Source organism: Penaeus japonicus, unplaced genomic scaffold, assembly GCF_977035675.1.
Source record: "Penaeus japonicus unplaced genomic scaffold, GWHDUDI00000001_assembly GWHDUDI00000028, whole genome shotgun sequence".
Taxonomy (NCBI): domain Eukaryota; kingdom Metazoa; phylum Arthropoda; class Malacostraca; order Decapoda; family Penaeidae; genus Penaeus; species Penaeus japonicus.
In genome coordinates, this window is record NW_028234430.1 from 5,219,627 (window position 1) to 5,239,626 (window position 20,000).

Here is a 20,000-nt window from a genome sequence, read left to right on the forward strand (position 1 = left end):
AATAATTCCAGCTTACAAAGTAAATATCTGCAAAGCAAAGTCACGGCACATGTGGAACAATTCCCAATGACACGGAAAAAGTCAACCCAACTTTCTAACTACCAAAAAAAAAAAAAGAAAAAAAAAGCCTGCATTGAAATTTACCAACACAATTAAGAAGCCACATTTCAAGTCACTATTAAAAACCTCAACAATATATATATGTATTTATATAAACGTATAAGCAGCATCGGGTAAAAACACTTCATTTGAGAAGTGCAAGTAAGATCAAGCAGTAACAAAAGTATAAGCAAAATTATACACAACTTGCATTTTATCCTACTTGTCACCTAAAAAGAGACTGATCAGATAAAAATAAAATATGGCAGACTTTTAAATAAAATAATGTACCTGTAAATGATATTGGCACCCGAGTGGGAAAATATGTTTCAATAACGGTTATGTATTGTATTGCATCATCAAAAGAACCTGTGGAATTCGTGGAGGAAATATCCTGTTGTGGCTGAAAATAATCACCTGTTTCTTTTTTCTTCTTTGAAATCAAGACCTGACGATTTTTGCCATATTAAGAAATCAGAAGACAGAAAGGTGGAAAAAATTGAGAGAAAAAGAAAGAAGAAAGAAATATAAAATTCAATCATGGCTTACAAAAAAAAATGGTGAACCTCACTTTTTTTCTTTTTCCAGTTATGAAAATTAACTTTAGAGAATTATCCCCATCGAGATAGCTTCACATTTTCAGCATACTGGTAAACTGGCTAATTTCATCTATTATCGGAACTGGGCATGCCAGAAAGGGGTTTGTTCTTATTTCTTTTCTTTCTTAAACAAGACATCTAATTTTTTATTGCCACTTGCCACAAATGAAATGATCAACAATTTCTGAAGTAATTGTAGGTCAGTTAAAAAGGTCATCGTAAACACTCCTACAAACCAATACGTAACAACATATGATGCCCTAAGCATAATGATTGTCACCAACTCGGCACAGTTTTGATATTTAACAACCATTTGAATAAAAAAACTTGCATCAAACAAGGCTGTCAATACATGCATGAATTAGGCGTATACTCTAACCACTTATGATCCTTGGCCTGATAAGTGGTCGGACACAGCAACAATGTCTTCGGCACATCTAAACCGTACTTTTGTGACAACACGCTGATATTGGCTCCTGTGACAACGATGATATTTGCTCGATACTGAAAATTGTGCAGATATTACATTACTACTTTTTGTTTTTATCTGTGACTTTATTCACAAGTTCTATTTTCTTCCTTATTCCACAACACACTATGTGAAGCTTTGCTATCACAAATACAGCCAATTTTGGGGGGATATTGATAAGACCACCTCTTCCGTTCTCCATAACTACAATGAATTCATCCATTATTTTAGTTTTCTTTATATTCCTATATAGAAAACTATTACAAATTCCATTGAACTTTTTTTTCATGAACATCATACTGATAATATACAAGTCAATCAAAAAATTAGCATAATGTATTTTTTTCTTCCTTTTACCAGTAAGAAAAAATAAAAAAAGTGACTGAATGACCTCCTTTTTTCAACTTCTTATCAGTGAGATTTAACTGTGCTTCCAATTATCAATTATAAATCAAATTTACCCTGCTCCAATGAACAGTTGACAATCACAGAGAATAGGCCTGATGATTGGATAAACCACTCAAAAAATATACACTTTTTTTTCCCCTTCTAAGAGGCTTATAGGCTTGTTTGTTTATGGACATGCAATAACAACACATGCTTTGCTTTCAAAATTACTATAAATAATATAAACCTCTAAAAATCTCTAACCTAAATGGAATAATAGAGTAGAATTCCCCATTTCAAACTTACATATTTTCTGGCAAGAGCAAAAGAAAAGAAAAGAAGAGAGGGAGGGAGGGAGGGAGGGAGGGAGGGAGGGAGGGCGGGAGAGAGAGAGAGAGCGAGAGAGAGAGAGAGAGAGAGAGAGAGAGAGAGAGAGAGAGAGAGAGAGAGAGAGAGAGAGAGAGAGAGAGAGAGAGAGAGAGAGAGAGAGAGAGAGAGAGAGAGAGAGAGAGAGAGAGAGAGAGAGAGGGAGTGGAAGACAATGATCAAAAAAACAAATAACAAATTACCTTTGGAATATTTCATGACTCCCTCATCCAAGATCTCTGCCTTGCCTTTCACACAGTGCACTGAATTCTACCATTACGCCATTATTCATACCTAAAACAATATATTGACCAGTTAAAACAAAAGCATACAGTACTTTGCTTTTGTCTCAATAAATTAACTTTTTTTCTTTCTTTTTTTTTGCGTATCACAATGAAGTGAATGGTACTATGATAACTACAAATCTAAATCACACATATAAACCCAATATATAAACTGCATCTACCCAGTCTACATCATGCCCAAACTACAGGAGCTTCTCTCTGACAATCTACTGTGCTCCGAACTCAGTTCACATCTATTGAAACATGAGCATCAGAACACTTCACAAAAATGCTAACTAAACTTCTGCATTGCATATTGAAATAAATCTGCATTAGCATATCTTATTCAAACAGCTACATCTTTATAATAAATAAATGAAAATCGAGTAAGTTCATTCACATCAAAATTTAGGATAAAAGTTGAGGAAATTTTATGGATGAAGTCTGAGTTGTGTCCTCAACTTAGAATAAATAATAAAGATAAAAATAAAACCAAACAAGAGTGATTACATAAAAGAACAATGCAGATGTATTAAACTGAAATGCAGAAGGGCACAAGCTCATTGAAATATATTTATTCTGTTAAAACTTCAGCACCTACCTCAAAGGCCACATTTCTAAGGAAATTAGCACCTATGCATGTCCTCTAAATAAGGATTTTTTTCCCTTTTTTCTATATATTCTTTTTTAATGATCCTTAAAAATAGTCACAACCATTACGCTATATTTCAGTGAAGCTTTCAACCTCTTTTGAAAATGGACATGCAGTATGAACCTCTGTTACATATCATAATTATCAAATTTCTGCTTTAAACATTCCCACTTCTATGTTTTGGCTGCACCGTATAATGGCCTTGATATTTATCGTTCTTTTGTTTTCATTCATGTCACTCAGTTTCAGACAACAAAGTTCCTTAAGAAAAAAAAAGAAGAAAAAAAAAGAGATATATGACAGTACACACAGTCCCAACTTCCTCTAATTTTTTCTGCATTATGATGGTCTCAACACTTTATATAACAAATCAGGGACTGAGAGAAGTTCCATGAAAATAATGTTTGGTGCATTACTCTGTAACCATAAAATAATATGACTATTATTTGCATACTCCTTGGACTTCCCAGTAGATACAGACACAAGACTGATTATAACATTGTAAGTAACATTCAGTCACTATGATATACTTTTCTGGTACCCCTTGTCAGACACCAGTGATGTTCCTTAGCAGACACCACACTCCCACATAGCCTAGTCTAATAAATAATCATGCAGTTTTGCCCATAAATATATATGACTTGTAATACCTAAAGAAGTTCCCCACCACCCTGTCCCTCAAATACAACCATGCTGTTCCCAGCTTTCCTAAAATCACACATGTTATCCCAGATGATGTCACTCCAATCAACTTTAGAATCACTCATTTTTAAAAATAATGGCAAAATAATTAACATGAACAAACAAATAATTAACATGAACAAAGCAAATGTATAAAGCAATTAATGTTCATAATCAAGCAATTTATTGCAAATTTGTACCATGGTCAGAATGACCACCTGTTCATAATAAAAAGGGAGAAATGAGAGAGAAGAGAAAAGACAAGAAGCAGTAATAACAAAGGACAATTTGCAATTTGTACCATGACCTAAATCAGCCACATCTACCCTGAGTTACTCTAAGCAGCCTTCTGGGAACATCTTTCTCACATTCAAGGTTTTCATTTCACTCTAGTCTGGTGTATGTGAAATCCAATCCTTCTTTTAAAAAGTTAAACATCTGTGAATTAAGTGACATAGTTCATGATGATTAAATTTTATTGCTAAACCTTCCTAAAATGTCCAAACACCTTAGTCCCATAAATATAATTAGACCCCAAAGGAAAATTGGTGCTGTGGTGTAGATGGCAGCCTCAGCTGGATCAAGACGACAATGACAAACCAAAAATACACACTCATACTAAGCCAACACTCCTCTTCTCCATATCTTTGGCTCCCACTTCTTAACTTTGTAAAACAAGAATGTCCATGACGTAATTAGCTTTTTTTTAACAGCCCAGCTTGAGAATTGCACATCTATACCACTGATTACCATCAATGTGAACTCATGCATGCAAACCATTACATTCTATTACCATGCATATGATACAGAGAAATGAAGGTGTATACTTTCATACAAATTTCTTTCACTTACTCTCTTGCCAATGCATACATTTCTTTCATCCAAATAACTTACTGTACTGAAGAACTCAAACTCATTATAAAAGGCCTAATACTTTTTTCCCCTTAGAATTATTCTGAAAGACCAATAAAATTTTCAAAATCCTTGTACAAATACCATTTAACTCATTTCTTTCTCAACTTTTAAACTCTAATAAATAATAGCTAGTAAAAAGTTTTTTTGTTTTTTCATATATAACCTTCCACCAACATTTTATCGCAGAAGATTTCATCTTTTAAGATGTATCACACGGTTCAGACTCTTGTTGTTGATCAGACTCGGACTTCTGCTGAGAGGCCTGCTGCTGCTCTTGTTGTGTGTTGGACTGCTCCATGGGCTGGTCTGCTTGCTCCATGGGCTGCTGGGCCTCCTCCATGGGCACAGGGGGCTGCGAGAGAGCCCCAGCCTCGTGCAATGCCCCACGCATCATCAGGGATCCCAACATCAGGGTCACCGTGCCAGACACTTCACCATCTTCGTCCAAAGTCCACAGGGTGTCTCGCAGCTCTGGGTATACCTGGGTATGTGCATATGTGTATGTGCATATGTGTATGTGCATATGTGTATGTGCATATGTGTATGTGTATGTATGTGTATATGTATATGTGTATGTGTATATGTGTATGTATATATGTGTATGTATGTGTGTGTATGTGCATATGTGTATGTGCATATGTGTATGTGCATTTGTGTATGTGCATTTGTGTATGTACATGTGTGTATGTGCATTTGTGTATGTGCATGTGTGTATGTATGTGTGTATGTGCATATGCATGTGCATGTGTGTATGTGCATATGCATGTGCATGTGTGTATGTGCATATGTGTATGTGCATATGTGTATGTGCATTTATGTATGTGCATTTGTGTATGTGCATTTGTGTATGTGCATTTGTGTATGTGCATTTGTGTATGTGCATATGTGTATGTGCATATGTGTATGTGCATTTGTGTATGTGCATTTGTGTATGTGCATTTGTGTATGTGCATTTGTGTATGTGCATATGTGTATGTGCATATGTGTATGTGCATATGTGTATGTGCATATGTGTATGTGCATTTGTGTATGTGCATTTGTGTATGTGCATTTGTGTATGTGCATATGTGTATGTGCATATGTGTATGTGCATTTGTGTATGTGCATATGTGTATGTGCATTTGTGTATGTGCATATGTGTATGTGCATATGTGTATGTGCATATGTGTATGTGCATTTGTGTATGTGCATATGTGTATGTGCATATGTGTATGTGCATATGTGTATGTGCATTTGTGTATGTGCATATGTGTATGTGCATATGTGTATGTGCATTTGTGTATGTGCATTTGTGTATGTGCATTTGTGTATGTGCATTTGTGTATGTGCATTTGTGTATGTGCATTTGTGTATGTGCATATGTGTATGTGCATATGTGTATGTGCATATGTGTATGTGCATTTGTGTATGTGCATTTGTGTATGTGCATTTGTGTATGTGCATTTGTGTATGTGCATATGTGTATGTGCATATGTGTATGTGCATATGTGTATGTGCATATGTGTATGTGCATATGTGTATGTGCATATGTGTATGTGCATATGTGTATGTGCATTTGTGTATGTGCATTTGTGTATGTGCATTTGTGTATGTGCATTTGTGTATGTGCATTTGTGTATGTGCATATGTGTATGTGCATATGTGTGTGCATATGTGTATGTGCATATGCATGTGCATGTGTGTATGTGCATATGCATGTACATGTGTGTATGTATGTATGTGCATTTGTGTATGTATGTGTGTATGTGCATATGTATGTGCATGTGTGTATGTGTATATGTATGTGCATTTGTGTATGTGCATATGTGTATGTGCATATGTGTATGTGCATATGTGTATGTGCATTTGTGTATGTGCATTTGTGTATGTGCATTTGTGTATGTGCATTTGTGTATGTGCATTTGTGTATGTGCATATGTGTATGTGCATATGTGTATGTGCATATGTGTATGTGTATATGTATGTGCATTTGTGTATGTGCATATGTGTATGTGCATATGTGTATGTGCATATGTGTATGTGCATTTGTGTATGTGCATTTGTGTGTGTGTATTTGTGTATGTGCATATGTGTATGTGCATATGTGTATGTGCATATGTGTATGTGCATTTGTGTATGTGCATTTGTGTATGTGCATTTGTGTATGTGCATTTGTGTATGTGCATTTGTGTATGTGCATATGTGTATGTGCATATGTGTATGTGCATATGTGTATGTGCATATGTGTATGTGCATATGTGTATGTGCATATGTGTATGTGCATATGTGTATGTGCATATGTGTATGTGCATATGTGTATGTGCATATGTGTATGTGCATTTGTGTATGTGCATTTGTGTATGTGCATTTGTGTATGTGCATTTGTGTATGTGCATGTGTGTATGTGCATGTGTGTTTGTGCATGTGTGTATGTGCATGTGTGTATGTGCATATGTGTATGTGCATATGTGTATGTGCATATGTGTATGTGCATATGTGTATGTGCATATGTGTATGTGCATTTGTGTATGTGCATTTGTGTAGGTGCATTTGTGTATGTGCATGTGTGTATGTTCATGTGTGTATGTGTGTGTGTCCATATGTGTATGTGTATATGTCCGTATGTGCATGTGTGTATGTCCATATGTGTATGTGCATATGTGTATGTGCATATGTGTATGTGCATATGTGTATGTGCATTTGTGTATGTGCATTTGTGTATGTGCATATGTGTATGTGCATATGTGTATGTGCATATGTGTATGTGCATTTGTGTATGTGCATTTGTGTATGTGCATTTGTGTATGTGCATTTGTGTATGTGCATATGTGTATGTGCATATGTGTATGTGCATATGTGTATGTGTGTGTGTATGTGTGTGTATGTGTGTGTGTATGTGTGTGTATGTGTGTATGTGTGTGTGTATGTGTGTGTATGTGTGTGTGTCTGTGTGTGTCTGTGTGTATCTGTGTGTGTGTGTTTGTGTGTGTGTGCGTGTGTGCATGTGCGTGTGTGCATGTGCGTGTGAGCATATGCATGTGTGCATGTGTGTGTAAATATTTATAAACTGACCTTTCCGTTTGATGGAGCACATGCCAGATGGCCTGTGATCATGCCAGAGGAGGTATGTGGGGTCGTTCAAGGGACAGCAGCCATAAGGCACCTCTGCTTCAGCCTCTCGTGCTGTGTAGTCTAGCTGCGTCAACACTAGCACCAGCAACCGCTCTCCCAAGCATGTTGTCTGGGGGATATGCCAGTGCTGTTAGTTTTATTCTTCAGACCTTTTGCTTCAGTTCCCTGACAATTAACTTTTTTACTATATGGTGCATTTAAGATAAATCCATGTTTATTCATCACTATGCATACCATGACAGGAATATCCAATCACATAACAGCCAGAGGCCAAAGTAGTCTAAATTTTACCGACTCACCCGAACCCATCCAGACTTTGAGGACGTGATGTTTAGGACTCTCTCCAGAGGATGCCAATCACCCAGGAGCCATATGTACTTATCTGCAACAGAAGATGCATTATATGTCATGTATACTGAGTGAAAGAAATTCACAGGAAATGTCTATTGGTTGTTTGACTTGGTAGTGACCATCATTACTTCAGTACTAATCATAAAAAGACAAGAAACTAAAACTGGGACCATAATGATGTATGATAAAAGCAAATCCCTCCAAACACACACACAGACATGCACATGCATGTACGGACGCATGCACGGATGTACACCCACCCACACATACCCACAAAATAAAAAAGATAATAATGATAATGATAATAAAAAAAAAAAATAAAAATTAAATAAATAAATAAAATTATAATAATAAATTGATTCTTAAAAATCAATCAAATAGTGGTACATACTCAAAAAGATACATTAAATAAAAAGAAATATATATATAAGAAAAGGAAAATCTACCTTCACTACTGTCCGTGTACACGAGGATTCCCTTCTCCTCCTCATGTGACGCCTCTTCGTTTTCTGCGCACAGTTCGGGGAAGAAGCACTCTCCAGGCACAGCTACGGCTAGGTCAAGGGCTGTTATCTCCTCGGGCGTTTGTCTGTGGGGTGAGCCGCAGGTTCACAATGAGAATGAATGAAGAATGCAAGTTTAGCTTACATGGATAAATATGTTTTATCTACTTTTTTATGGTAATATATTTATATATATATATACTTCAAAATTTATCTATGTAATTTGAAATCCTTCTTTTATGCATCAAAAATCACATTAAATGTACAAAAATAAACTTAATTTATTCATTACGGATGATTTTGAGTTATTCTAATGCATAAAATTCACGCCATATTTGAGCATTTCTTCACAAGATTTACAAGAATAGAAAAGCTTGTACCAGCACCGCAAAATAGGTAATGTATTCATACTGTATGCCTCGATATCTCTATTCCAAAAATATTTCATGTAGTAATATCAATCATCCACTAGATCTCCATTCCTCTTGATTTCACAATTTTTCACAAACTCTCTACAATTTGCATCACATTACCACTACCAAAAATGAGAAAAATAAAACGAAAATTCCAATAACATAACAACATAACATGCAAGTATTATTACTCACTGTGGCCCGGCATGACTGTGCGTCTCCAACCATATTGCTATGTTGGTGATGCTGTCGTGAATTTCAGCGTCTGTGGGGAGCGTGAGAGACTGTCCACTCATCTTGGAATTCCTGTTATGAAAGAGCGAGAGAAAGTGATGCAACACTTTGCAGAAGTAAATAAGTTTGTATCATGTTGTTGCATCAGCCAAAACAGGAGGTAAAATAAACATGAGGGAAAACTGGGGTAAAAATTTTCTAAAATCACTTCTTCTTTTTTTTTTATAAAAATCTCAAAGGATATGGAGAATCTTTACCAAAGATCTTCAGATTCCTGATTAATATAGTGTGGTAGTTAGTTCTGTTAGATATTACAATAATAGAGGAGGAGGAGGAGGAGGAGGAGGAGGAGGAGGAGGAGGAGGAGGAGGAGGAGGAGGAGGAGGAGGAGGAGGAGGAAGAGGAAGAGGAAGAGGAAGAGGAAGAGGAAGAGGAAGAGAAAGAGGAGGAGGAACAGGAGAGCTAAGAGGAAGAGGAATAGAAGTAGTAGAAAAAGAAGAAGAAGAAGAATAAAAAGAAGAAGAAAGAATGAAATAAATAAAGAAAAAAGAAGTACGTATTAACCCTTTAAAGGACATGCTGTCTTACAATCTGACGCAGAAATGTAACAAACAATCATTTTTACTTTACTGTAATTTTGCAAGCTACACATCAGAATCTATGATGGTTCTTTAAGACATTACAATCACCTTCTGGCTTCCAGTTGAACATTGATACAGATTGTATATATATCTTCACCTGAATGTTAACCTTCTTTAAGGGTTAAGAAAATATTTTTATATATGAGCTTTATATAAAAAAGTGGATATCAAAAATCTTGGGTTATCACTACTACAGCTGGCAATACACTTTCCTAATGATTCCTAAAATGAAGAAATAAAAATTGTTTAAAATGATATAATGAAGAAGGAAAAAGAGAAAAGAAACAAAATAGAAACATAAAATAAGAGAAAATTAGAAACTGGAAAAAAAGAATCAAAGAAAATAATAAACGAATGAAAATAAAATAAAGAGGATCCTTCCCCCCACCCCCCCTAAAAAAAAAAAGAAGAAAAAAAAAAAAAAAAAAGGCAGGAACTCAACATCGTCCCAGCAACCACAAATGATGGCTCAGAACAACTTTTGTTGCAGAGGAATTGTGGCTTATAGAAAAAGAATCCTGCATAATTCTCAATTTCCTTTGAGGGCTACAATTGCACAGCATATCACAGATTTACCCTGAGTTTACAAACTTCTTGTAGTTTCCAACAAATACCAAGCCGCTGAATATGCATGATCTTATGAGCCCCTTACATCAACTTAAAGAGATTGATAAAATCTTTTCAATACCTTCTAGCTATTACTCTACCACTAGATAAAAGTATTAAAAATGAAAAAAAAAAAAAAAAATTAGCAGACAGATTTCCAATTCTTCAGACCATCCTGCTAAGTCTTAGAATCAAGTAAGAACTTCTTATATATATTGAAAGTCTTTTTTTTCATAAACGTCTAGTGGCCTGATCCTGTTCCCTGAAATATTAATATGGTGAACTTCTGCAACAGCACTCTGGCATGTACTCACAGTCACGCATGGACGGTCTCTGGCTTAAATCCTTAGTCAGTGTATTACTTTACATACGATTTAAGTACCAGTTAAATATTATCTTCTCTTGGCAGTAATAAATGTTTGGGTGGATGGGAACACCATACTTTAAATGTAAATCTTTGAATGATATATTGTATTTTTTTTTTCATATCAAGATGGAAACACTAAAGATATTCATGAACAGTTCTCTAGTTGGGGGAAAAAATAGCATAGGAAAAAAGAATTATGCATTAAGAATTGCACACACAAAGCGTACAAACTAACAAAGAAAATAAGAAAAAAAATGAACCAGTAAACATAAAAAATATAGAAATTTATACATATGCGTCAGAACTAAATATTTAATGGCCTTTTGAGAAGTGATTTAAAATGACATCCATGGAATTCCCTAAAATTATTCAAGAACCGCACTTTTCAAAATCATTTTACTTTGGATCTGACTAAGGGTTCACTTGAGTGCACTTACAACTTTGTACATAGGAATTACTTATTCACAGCAAAAAAAATTCTCTTCTGAATCAAATAAAACAAGAACCACACTAATGTAAGAAACAAGGATATACTAGGAAAAAGAACATTTAGAAAAACTCTTTTCAGATCCATAAACCAAACTTTATGAAATCATTAAAAAATACAAAGAAAGAATTGGATATCCTTAAAGAATATGTCATTATGATGAGAGACAGAAATCTACCTCTTATCAGATAACTCAAGTATAAACAAATGATATACATTCCTAATCTCCTGAGAAGAACATGAGTGGCCAGAACCCATGAGAAATAGCCAGACTCATGAAATATGACCAGAATCTATGAGAAATCACAAGAAGCCAAGGGAAATTACTAGAATCCAAGATGGACACTCACTGGACATGGTCACTGCCTACGAGGAAGGGAGAGAGAGGGGGAAAGAGAGGGAAGTGGAGACACACATCAGAGCCTTTCCATAGGAAGAATCCCAATCCGTTTTCCTCTCTCTCTCCTTTTCCTTCTCTAGTATCTTTCCTTCCTTCTTCTCGAGTCTCCCCTCCCCTTCAGCCTCTCACGAAGTTCACATGCCAAAACCCACCACCGAAAGCGACCTACCTTCTAGGCGACTTCCCTCCGGAGCTTGTAAATCCTCGGCAAACGTCTTGGAAGAGGAGGAAGGAGTGTAAAAGACGAGTGAGTAAGTGAGTCTGGTGAGTCTGTTCTGCTCCAGTGCACCCGAGGATCGCCGCCGCCGCTTCTTCATGCTGCCCTGATTATGACCCCCCGGTTACGCTTCACGGCTCATGGACGACTTATTTCCCTCGTTTTCCCTTATTTCTAGCTTGTGTCCCTTGTTTCTAGGGCGTCCGGGGGTTAAGTTTGGGGCAGAAGAGGTAACTGTGTGAGTGTCAAGGGATTTTACGTTTGTTTACATCGAGTTTGTTTACTACGAGTCTCCTTGACAGCTGATTGTTCCAGCAATTTTGTCGGCGGATGGGACATTATTTCCATTTATTACGCACCTCTCTGAAATGCTACAAAGATAATTCATACATCATAATATATAGTTTAAAATCAAATAACAGATTATCTATACTTTGGTGTTTTAGATGCAAATGTAATATATTTTGAAAGAATGTAATAGGTTTCCCAAGAATTAAAGTATTCAGTCAAGCGAGAGTCTTTATCTCCTCGTATTTATTTTCTCACTAAATTCAAATAAGCAATAACACTCATTCTAATGCAACTTCATGTCACATCGTACATATTTCAAGGTAGTTCGTTCATCATAAGCAATTATCCGTCGATTTTATGCGAAGTAAGTGTGTGTGGGTGAAGGAAAATCCTTCATCGTAGAGGCAGTGTTTATCGTGATATCGTCGTAAGTGGACGTGCGCGCGCTCCTCCGCTCGCCCCCTTCAGTAAAGTGTTTTTGTGAATTTCTCTCTTTATTATCCAAGTCTTTAATATCCAAGAATTGATGCACGTGCGTGGATCCTAATTAGGCCTATCGCTCTCCTCGGGGGCATATAAAGGACGGCGCCACGGATAAGACGTGTTAACAAGAACAACACAGATGTTTTTGTAAGTTAGAAAGTTTAGAAAGAAAACCTTATTTCCAGGCCAAGTTTTATTTGTTTTTGTTTGTTTTTTTGCCGAAAGTGCTGGATGATTCAATAAATTCCTTCGCTCCTGCTCTTCGACTCAAGGAGGAAGAGGGAAGAGGAGAAAATAATTAAAAAGAGGAGAGAAAACCGGGAGGAGGAGAGATAGAACAGAAAAATAATATCCGGAGGAGAGAGAGAAGTAATAAAAATATCCTTAACGAGCAACGTTTAAGGTAAGGCCAATTCTACTTATTTATTTATTACATTTATCTTTTTAACTGGGAGGCAGAAGAGAAAAAGGGGTGGGCCCTATATCCCTTTTTGAAAAAGGGGATAGAGGGAGGGGAAGGGGGGGGAAAAGGGAAACCGTAGCAAAAAGGGAAAGGGAAAACAGAAGCCCCTCTTTTTTTCCTAGGTTTTTACCCCCCCCCTTTTCTGGTTTCCTTTAAAATCCCCTTTTTAAAATTTTTTTTGTTTTCTTTAAAATTCCTTTATTTTTATTTCTAAAAAAACTTTATTTTTTTTCTTTTTTTTTCTTCTTCCTTACCTTCCCCTCCTCCCTTGCCCCCTTTACTTTTCCCCTTCTCTCCTTAAAAAATCTCTTCTCCTTGTCTCATTCACTCTTTTCTTCTCTTATTCTTTCCGCAGGGGGGCACCCATTCCCCCCCAACCCCGTTTCCCCCGGGTTCTTTTTTTTCCCCATTGCCTTTCTCCTTCTCCGGGGGGCTGGGTCTCAGGAAAGGGGGAAGGGGGAAAAGGGGAAGGGAAAAAGGGAGGAATAAAGAAGGGAAGGAAGGAGGGAGGGAGGAAGGGAAAAAGAAGGAAGGGAGGGGGGAAGAAGGAGGGGGATGGAGGAAGAGAGAGGTTGTTTCTTGGGGGGGAAAAGAGATTTTTTTTCCCCTTCCCCCCTTTCCTCCCCTCTTTCTTCACTTTTTTTTTGGGTTTTCTTTTTTCTTTTAATTTTTCCCCTTTTCTTTATTTTCTTTTCCCTTCTTCCTCCTCCCCCCTTTTTCCCCTCCCCCCCTCCCTCTTTTCCCTTCCCCCCCCTTTTCCCCCCCTTTTCCTTCTCTTCCCCCCCCTTCCCCTTTTCTTTCCCCCTCCCCCTTCCTTCTTTTCCCCCTCCTTTTCCCCTTCTTTTCCCCTCCCCCCTTTCTTTTCTCCCCTCCCCCCCCTTCTCCCCTTCCCCCCTCCCCCTCTCTTTCTCCCTCCCCCTCATTCTCTTCCCCCTCGCTCTCCTTCTCATTCCCCCTAACCCTCCTTCTCTTCCCCCTCTTTCTTTTCACCCCTCCCCTCCTTCTCTTCCCCCCTTTCTTTTCATCCTCCCCCTTTCTCTCCCACCTTCCCCCTCCTTCTCTTCCCCTCTTTCCTTGTTTTCCTCCTTCCCTCCCTCTCCCCCTTCACCCCCTTCTCCTCTTCTCCCCCGTCTCCCCCACCTATTATTATTATTATTATTATTATTATTATTATTATTATTATTATTATTATTATTATTATTACTACTACTGCTGACAATAATTTTATTGTTATCATTAATATTACTGGTTTGTTATTGCCAATCATCATTAACAATATAGATTATTGTGATTATACTCTGTGTGTGTGTGCGTGCGTGTCTGTCTGTCTGTCTCAGGGTTCGTGTATCTATGTTTTTTTTTTCCGTCCTTTTTCATTCCTTTTTTTTTTTTTTTAAAAATTTTTGGGGCCTCTTTTTATTGGGGGTGGGGGGGGGGGGGGGTTTTTTTTTTTTTTTTTTTGGTTTTTTTTTTTTTTTTTTTAAAAATTTTTTTTTTTTTTTTTTTTTCTTATCCCCTTTTTTTAAAAAAGGGGCCCTTTTTTTAAAAAAAAAAAAATTTAAAAAAAAAAAACCCCTTTAAATTTTCCTTTTTTTTTTTTAATTTTCCCCCCCAAACCAAAAAAAAAAAATTTTTTTAAAAAAAAAAAAAAAAAAAAAAAAAAAAAAAAAAAAAAAAAATTTTTTTTTTTTAAAAAAAAAAAAAAAAAAAAAAAAATAAAAAAAAAAAAAGGGGGGGGGAAGAAAAATTTATTTGGGGGGGGGGAAAAAAAAAAAAAAAAGGGGGGGAAAAAAAAAAAAAAAAAATTTTTTAAAAAAAAAATTTTTTATCAAAAATTTTTTTTTACAAAATAATAAAAAAAAAAAAAAAAAAATTTTTTTTTTTTTTTAAAAAAAAAAAAATTTCTTTTTTTTTAAAAAAGGGGGGAAAAAAAAAAAATTCCCCCTAAAAAAAAAAAAAAACCCCCTTTTCCCCCCCCCCTTTTTCCCCCCCGGGGGGTTTTTTTGGGGTTTTGGGGGGGGGGGGGGGGGGGGAAAAAAAAAAAAAAAAACCCCGGGGGGGGGGGGGGGGGGGGGGGAAAAAAAAAAAAAAGGGGGGAAAAGGGGGGGGGAAAAAAAAGGGGGGGGGGGGGGGGAAAGGGGAAGGGGAAAAAGGGGGGGGAAAAAAGGGGTTTTTTTTTTTTTTAAAAAAAAAATTTTTTTTTTTTTTTTTAAAATTTTTTTTTTTCCCGGGGGGGGGGGGAAAAAAGGGGGGGTTTTGGTTCCCTTTTTTTTCCCCCTCCCCCTTTCCCCCCCCCCCTTTTTTCCCCCGGGGGGTTTTGGGGAATTTTCCCTTTTTTTTTTTTTTTTTCCCCCCCCCCCCCCCACGATTGTCACTCTCTACCCCGCTGGGAGGTGTCGCTCGCTGCATTATGCAACATGCAACACACTAAGCGGTATTCAGTCCGACCATGGGTGGGGAGAGAAGGTGTTGGGGTGGGGGGGGGGGGGGCAGGCGAGTAGGCAGGGAGGAAAAGGAAAAGAAGATGAAGAAGAAGGGTGTTTTCCATCTATCCCTTCTCTTACTCTTCCTCTCTCATCCATCTACCTCCTCTCAGCCTCATCGTTTCCCCTCCTCGTCCTCCTCCTCTTCTCTATTTATTTATTTATCTTTTATTATTTGAGGGGGAGAGGGGGGGATAGAGAGGAACCGTAGCCTTCCCGAGTACACTTTTTTTTTTTACCGCCGTGCCCGCGTGGTTGTCTTGTCCCGACGTTGGGGTTTGTCTGCGGCCGGGGGAGCGGTCCTGAGGGGCAGTGGGGGTAGTAGGGAGTAGGGAGGGAGGGTGGGGGGTTGGGTGGAGAGGGAGGGAGGGAGAGAGGCTGAGAGGCTGACCCAGGGGGTAGTGGGTAGGGAGGAGGGAGGGAGGTATTATGGGGGGTAGGGGGGTAAGGGATGGAGAGGGAGGAATGAATGAATGAATGAATGAATGAGGGAGGGAATGAATGGGTAGATTGTTGGATGAATGGATGAAGGGGATGAGTGAGTTGATAAACTGAAAGATGAGAGTGATCGAGTGATGGACGGATGGAAGAGGAGAATGAACGAATGGATGAAGGAATGAAGGAAATGATGCTTGTGTGTGTGAAGGAAGTATGTATGGGTGGGTGGGCGGATGGGCGAAAGAATGAATGAGTAAATAAGTGCATGGATGATGTATGTATCCTTCATTTCCTCTCTCCCTCCCTATCTCCCCACCTCTCTCTCTCTTCTCTCTCGTCCAATTCCTAATGTTTGTATGTGGGTTTATTTCTCTCTCTTTTCCCCCTCTCTCTCTGTCTCACTCACTCTCCCTCTCTCTCCCCATCCCCCTCCCCCTCTCTCTTCTCCCCTCTTCTCTCTCTTTCTCCCCCTCCCCCCTCTCCCTCTGTCTGTCTCTCTCTCTCTCTCTCTCTCTCTCTCTCTCTCTCTCTCTCTCTCTCTCTCTCTCTCTCTCTCTCCCTCTCTCTCTCTCTCTCTCTCTCTCTCTCTCTCTCTCTCTATCTCTCTCTCGCTCTCTCTCTCTATCTCTCTCTCTCTCTCTCTCTCTCTCTCTCTCTCTCTCTCTCTCTCTCTCTCTCTCTCTCTCTCTCTCTCTCTCTCTCTCTCTCTCTCTCTCTCTCTCTCTCTCTATCTCATTCTCGCACGCATCATTACTCAACGATTCCCCCGGCGCTCGTTCCCCCATGCTCTGCTCCTCTCTTGCTGGGTCTCAGGAGCGAAGGGGAAAGGGGAAGGGAGGGAGGAATAAAGGAAGGAAGGAAGGATGGGAGGGAGGGAGGAAAAAGAAGGAAGGGAGGGAGAAGAAGGAGGGTTGGAGTGAGTGAGAGAGTGTCTGTCTGTCTGAGGGAAAGAGATTTTTTTTCTCCCTCTCACACTCTCCCTCTTCCTTTTCCTCTTCCCCACTCTCCCACTCGACCCCTTTTTTCTCTCCCTCTTTTTCTCCCTCTCCCTCTCCTTCTACCTTTCCATCTCCATCCCTCCCTCTCCCATCCCCTCTCCCTCCCTCTTCCTCCCTCCCTCTCCCATCCCCTCTCCCTCTCCTTCTCCTTCTCCTTCTCCTTCTCCTTCTCCCTTTCCCTCCCCCTCCCCCATTCCCTCTCCCTTCTCTCCCTCTCTCCCTCTCTCCCTGTGACGGATGTGAGGTGGTTACGAGGTATCCGGAGACGACATAGCTGATGAGATGAAGTACTTAAATTGGCTAAGATGCTTTTTGCGCCCTGTGAGGAAACAGTGTCGCGGACGTGAAATATGAGGAGCTGAGAATGGGAGTTTTTTTGTGAATTATAACGAGATGGGAGTAAGGGTGAGGTGGTGTATGAGGTATGAGGAGGTGGAGTGAGAGTGTAGGAGGCGTTGTGGGTATGAGACATCAGAGGTTGGAGTATGTGGTATGAGGAGTTGGAGTATGAGACGCCAGAAGTTTGATGAGGTGGTATGAGGAGTGTCGACATTGAATATGAGGAGTCGGAGTACGAAGTCTTAAGATGCTGGAGTGCGACGTATAAGAAGTAGGAATAGGAGAAGTATGAGGTGCCATTCTCGCTAAGTGGGTCCTTTGAAAGCCCAACAGGTGTGAGGAAATGAGGTGGCCCCCCCCCCCCCTCTTCCCCCCTTGAGCCGCAGCGTCCCTCGCAGTCCTCGATCACGCCACGAGATTCTGTCAAGAGCGCCAATCGTTTTCCTCTTGGTCTTTGTCGACCCCTTTTCTCACCCTCCTCTTCTCTCTCTCTTTCTCTCTTTCTCTCTTGTGCTTTTCCTTTCTCTCTCTTGTTTTCTCGTGTTATTTAACTCTTGTTTTCTCGTGACATTTCCATCTTGTTTTCTTTCGTTCTCTCTTTCTCTCTTGTTGTCTTGTGCTATTCTTTTCTCTCTTGTTTTCTCGTGTTATTTAACTCTTGTTTTCTTTCTTTAGCTCTTTCTTTCTTGTGTTCTTCTTTCCCTTTCTCTCTATTTCTCTCTTTCTCTCTTGTTGTCTGTTGTTTTTTCTTTCTCTCTTGTTTTCTCGTGTTATTTCCCTCTTGTTTTCTTTCGTTCTCTCTTTCTTTCTTGTGTTCTTTCCCTTTCTCTCTCTTTTTCTCTTTCTTGATTTCTGTACTATAAGAAATTTAATACTTATATTTTTTGAAAGCGTGTTTTAGGCAACGTTGTATGCGCGTATGCCTAAAATATTTATCCATCTACCTTTATGAATATCTATCTCTCGATATTTATCTATATCTACCTCTCTGTATCTTTCTATATGTATGTATACACATTGGCCAATACATACAGATACGTATACAAATATATACATATACAAATGCACACATATACAAATACAACATATACAAATACACACATATACAAATACAACATAAGCAAAGATATAATTAAACAAATACGTACATATATAAATGCATACATATGCATATACATACACATACAAATGCATACATATACATACATATACATACACATACATATGCATATACATACACATACATATACAATATAGATCTACATTATACATCCAATATGCATAAACAATATACATCCACAGTACATGTCTCCATCCTTTCTCTACGTCCCACATGCTTACATCCTCTCTCTTAACCCCCTTTCCTTCTCCCTTTTATCTTTTCCTCTCCCTTTTATCTTTCCCTCTCCCTGTCCCCCTGTCTCCCTGTCTCCATCGCAACCTCCTCTGCCGAAACCACAGGCGGTACAAGGAGTAGTGCGTACGGATTTATTCCCTTGAATTAAAGATCACCGCTGGGAAGGGAGGTCAGGTGGTTGTGGGTTTTGGGAGAGGGATAGGGAGAGAGGGAGAGAGGGGGAGTAGGGAGGGAGAGAGTAGGGAGGGGGGAGAGAGGGGGAGAGGGAGAGGTTGAGGGAGTGGGGGAGAGGGAGAGGGTGAGGGAGGGAGAGAGGAGGGAGAGGGAGGGGGGAGAGGGAGGGGGGAGAGGGTGAGGAAGAGGAAGAGGAAGAGGAAGAGGAAGAGGAAGAAGAAGAGGGGGAGAGAGAGAGAGAGAGAGAGAGAGAGAGAGAGAGAGAGAGAGAGAGAGAGAGAGAGAGAGAGAGAGAGAGAGAGAGAGAGAGAGAGTGTGTGTGTGTGTGTGTGAGTGAGTGACTGAGTTTGTGTGTATGTAGGTGTTTATTTGTATTCTCATATTATACTGCCACGGATATACAAACAGGTAGACAGAGACATAGATACGAAATGAATACAATAAGGAAGAACAAACAATATACTCTAGATATCCTATACAATTTATCTAACGTCTGTGCCAGAAATTCGAGAATCAATTTATACCTGTCCATCTTAAATGAACCTTGTAGGCCTAAGCGACAGATGAATTGGTTGTAGCGTATGCGTGAGTAAGTAGAAGAGAGAGAGAGAGAGAGAGAGAGAGAGAGAGAGAGAGAGAGAGAGAGAGAGAGAGAGAGAGAGAGAGAGAGAGAGAGAGAGAGAGAGAGAGAGTGAGTGAGTTTGTGTGTGTGTCTGTGTCTGTGTCTTACAATTCATTTTCCTCTTCCAAACAACACTAATCCAGGAAATAATTTAAGGTCTACTCTAAGTATGTCCTTTGTCAGTGAGTCTAAACCTTCAAACCTGGGTAGTGGACAAACACGTGCCTGCCTCAGCATCTGAAGTGCCAACTTCAGTAGACAAAACACCGCCAGCCTCAGTAGTGGACAGAGCAGCTGGCATTTCATTTCGAGTCGCATCCGGTCCCGTCTTGATGGACCCGATATGGTGGAGACACATCATTACCGTGGGCTCTGTCCACACGTGTTCTGATTTTGTTTTGTTTTTTTCGGTTGCGCTTTCCGATCTTATGTACCGTCCTTCGGTGTAGGAGTGCGAGTGTTTGGGCGACTGACTGCACGGGATCATAAATCCGTGCAAGAATGTCCTTGTTGCAAAGTTCAGAAGCCAAATTACTGAAGCGTTTGTTTTATTGTGTAATATGACGTTCT

General features: G+C 39.1%; 1 protein-coding gene across 1 annotated transcript in view; it reads right to left on the reverse strand.

The window, feature by feature from the left end:
• The window catches only part of LOC122246985 (uncharacterized), a 12,117-nt gene extending 28 nt beyond the window's left edge, over window positions 1–12,089 (reverse strand). Inside the window, exons 1-6 of the mRNA XM_086553389.1 lie at window positions 11,735–12,089; window positions 9,026–9,136; window positions 8,361–8,503; window positions 7,863–7,945; window positions 7,378–7,672; window positions 1–4,974 (exon numbers count right to left, since the gene is read on the reverse strand). The exon at window positions 1–4,974 is cut by the window's left edge and continues 28 nt beyond it. Of these exons, the coding sequence (XP_086409515.1) occupies window positions 4,652–4,974; window positions 7,378–7,672; window positions 7,863–7,945; window positions 8,361–8,503; window positions 9,026–9,126 (945 nt within the window). The 5' untranslated portion in view covers window positions 9,127–9,136; window positions 11,735–12,089 and the 3' untranslated portion in view covers window positions 1–4,651. The remainder of the gene's footprint in view (window positions 4,975–7,377; window positions 7,673–7,862; window positions 7,946–8,360; window positions 8,504–9,025; window positions 9,137–11,734) is intronic.
• Window positions 12,090–20,000: the final 7,911 nt, after the last annotated feature.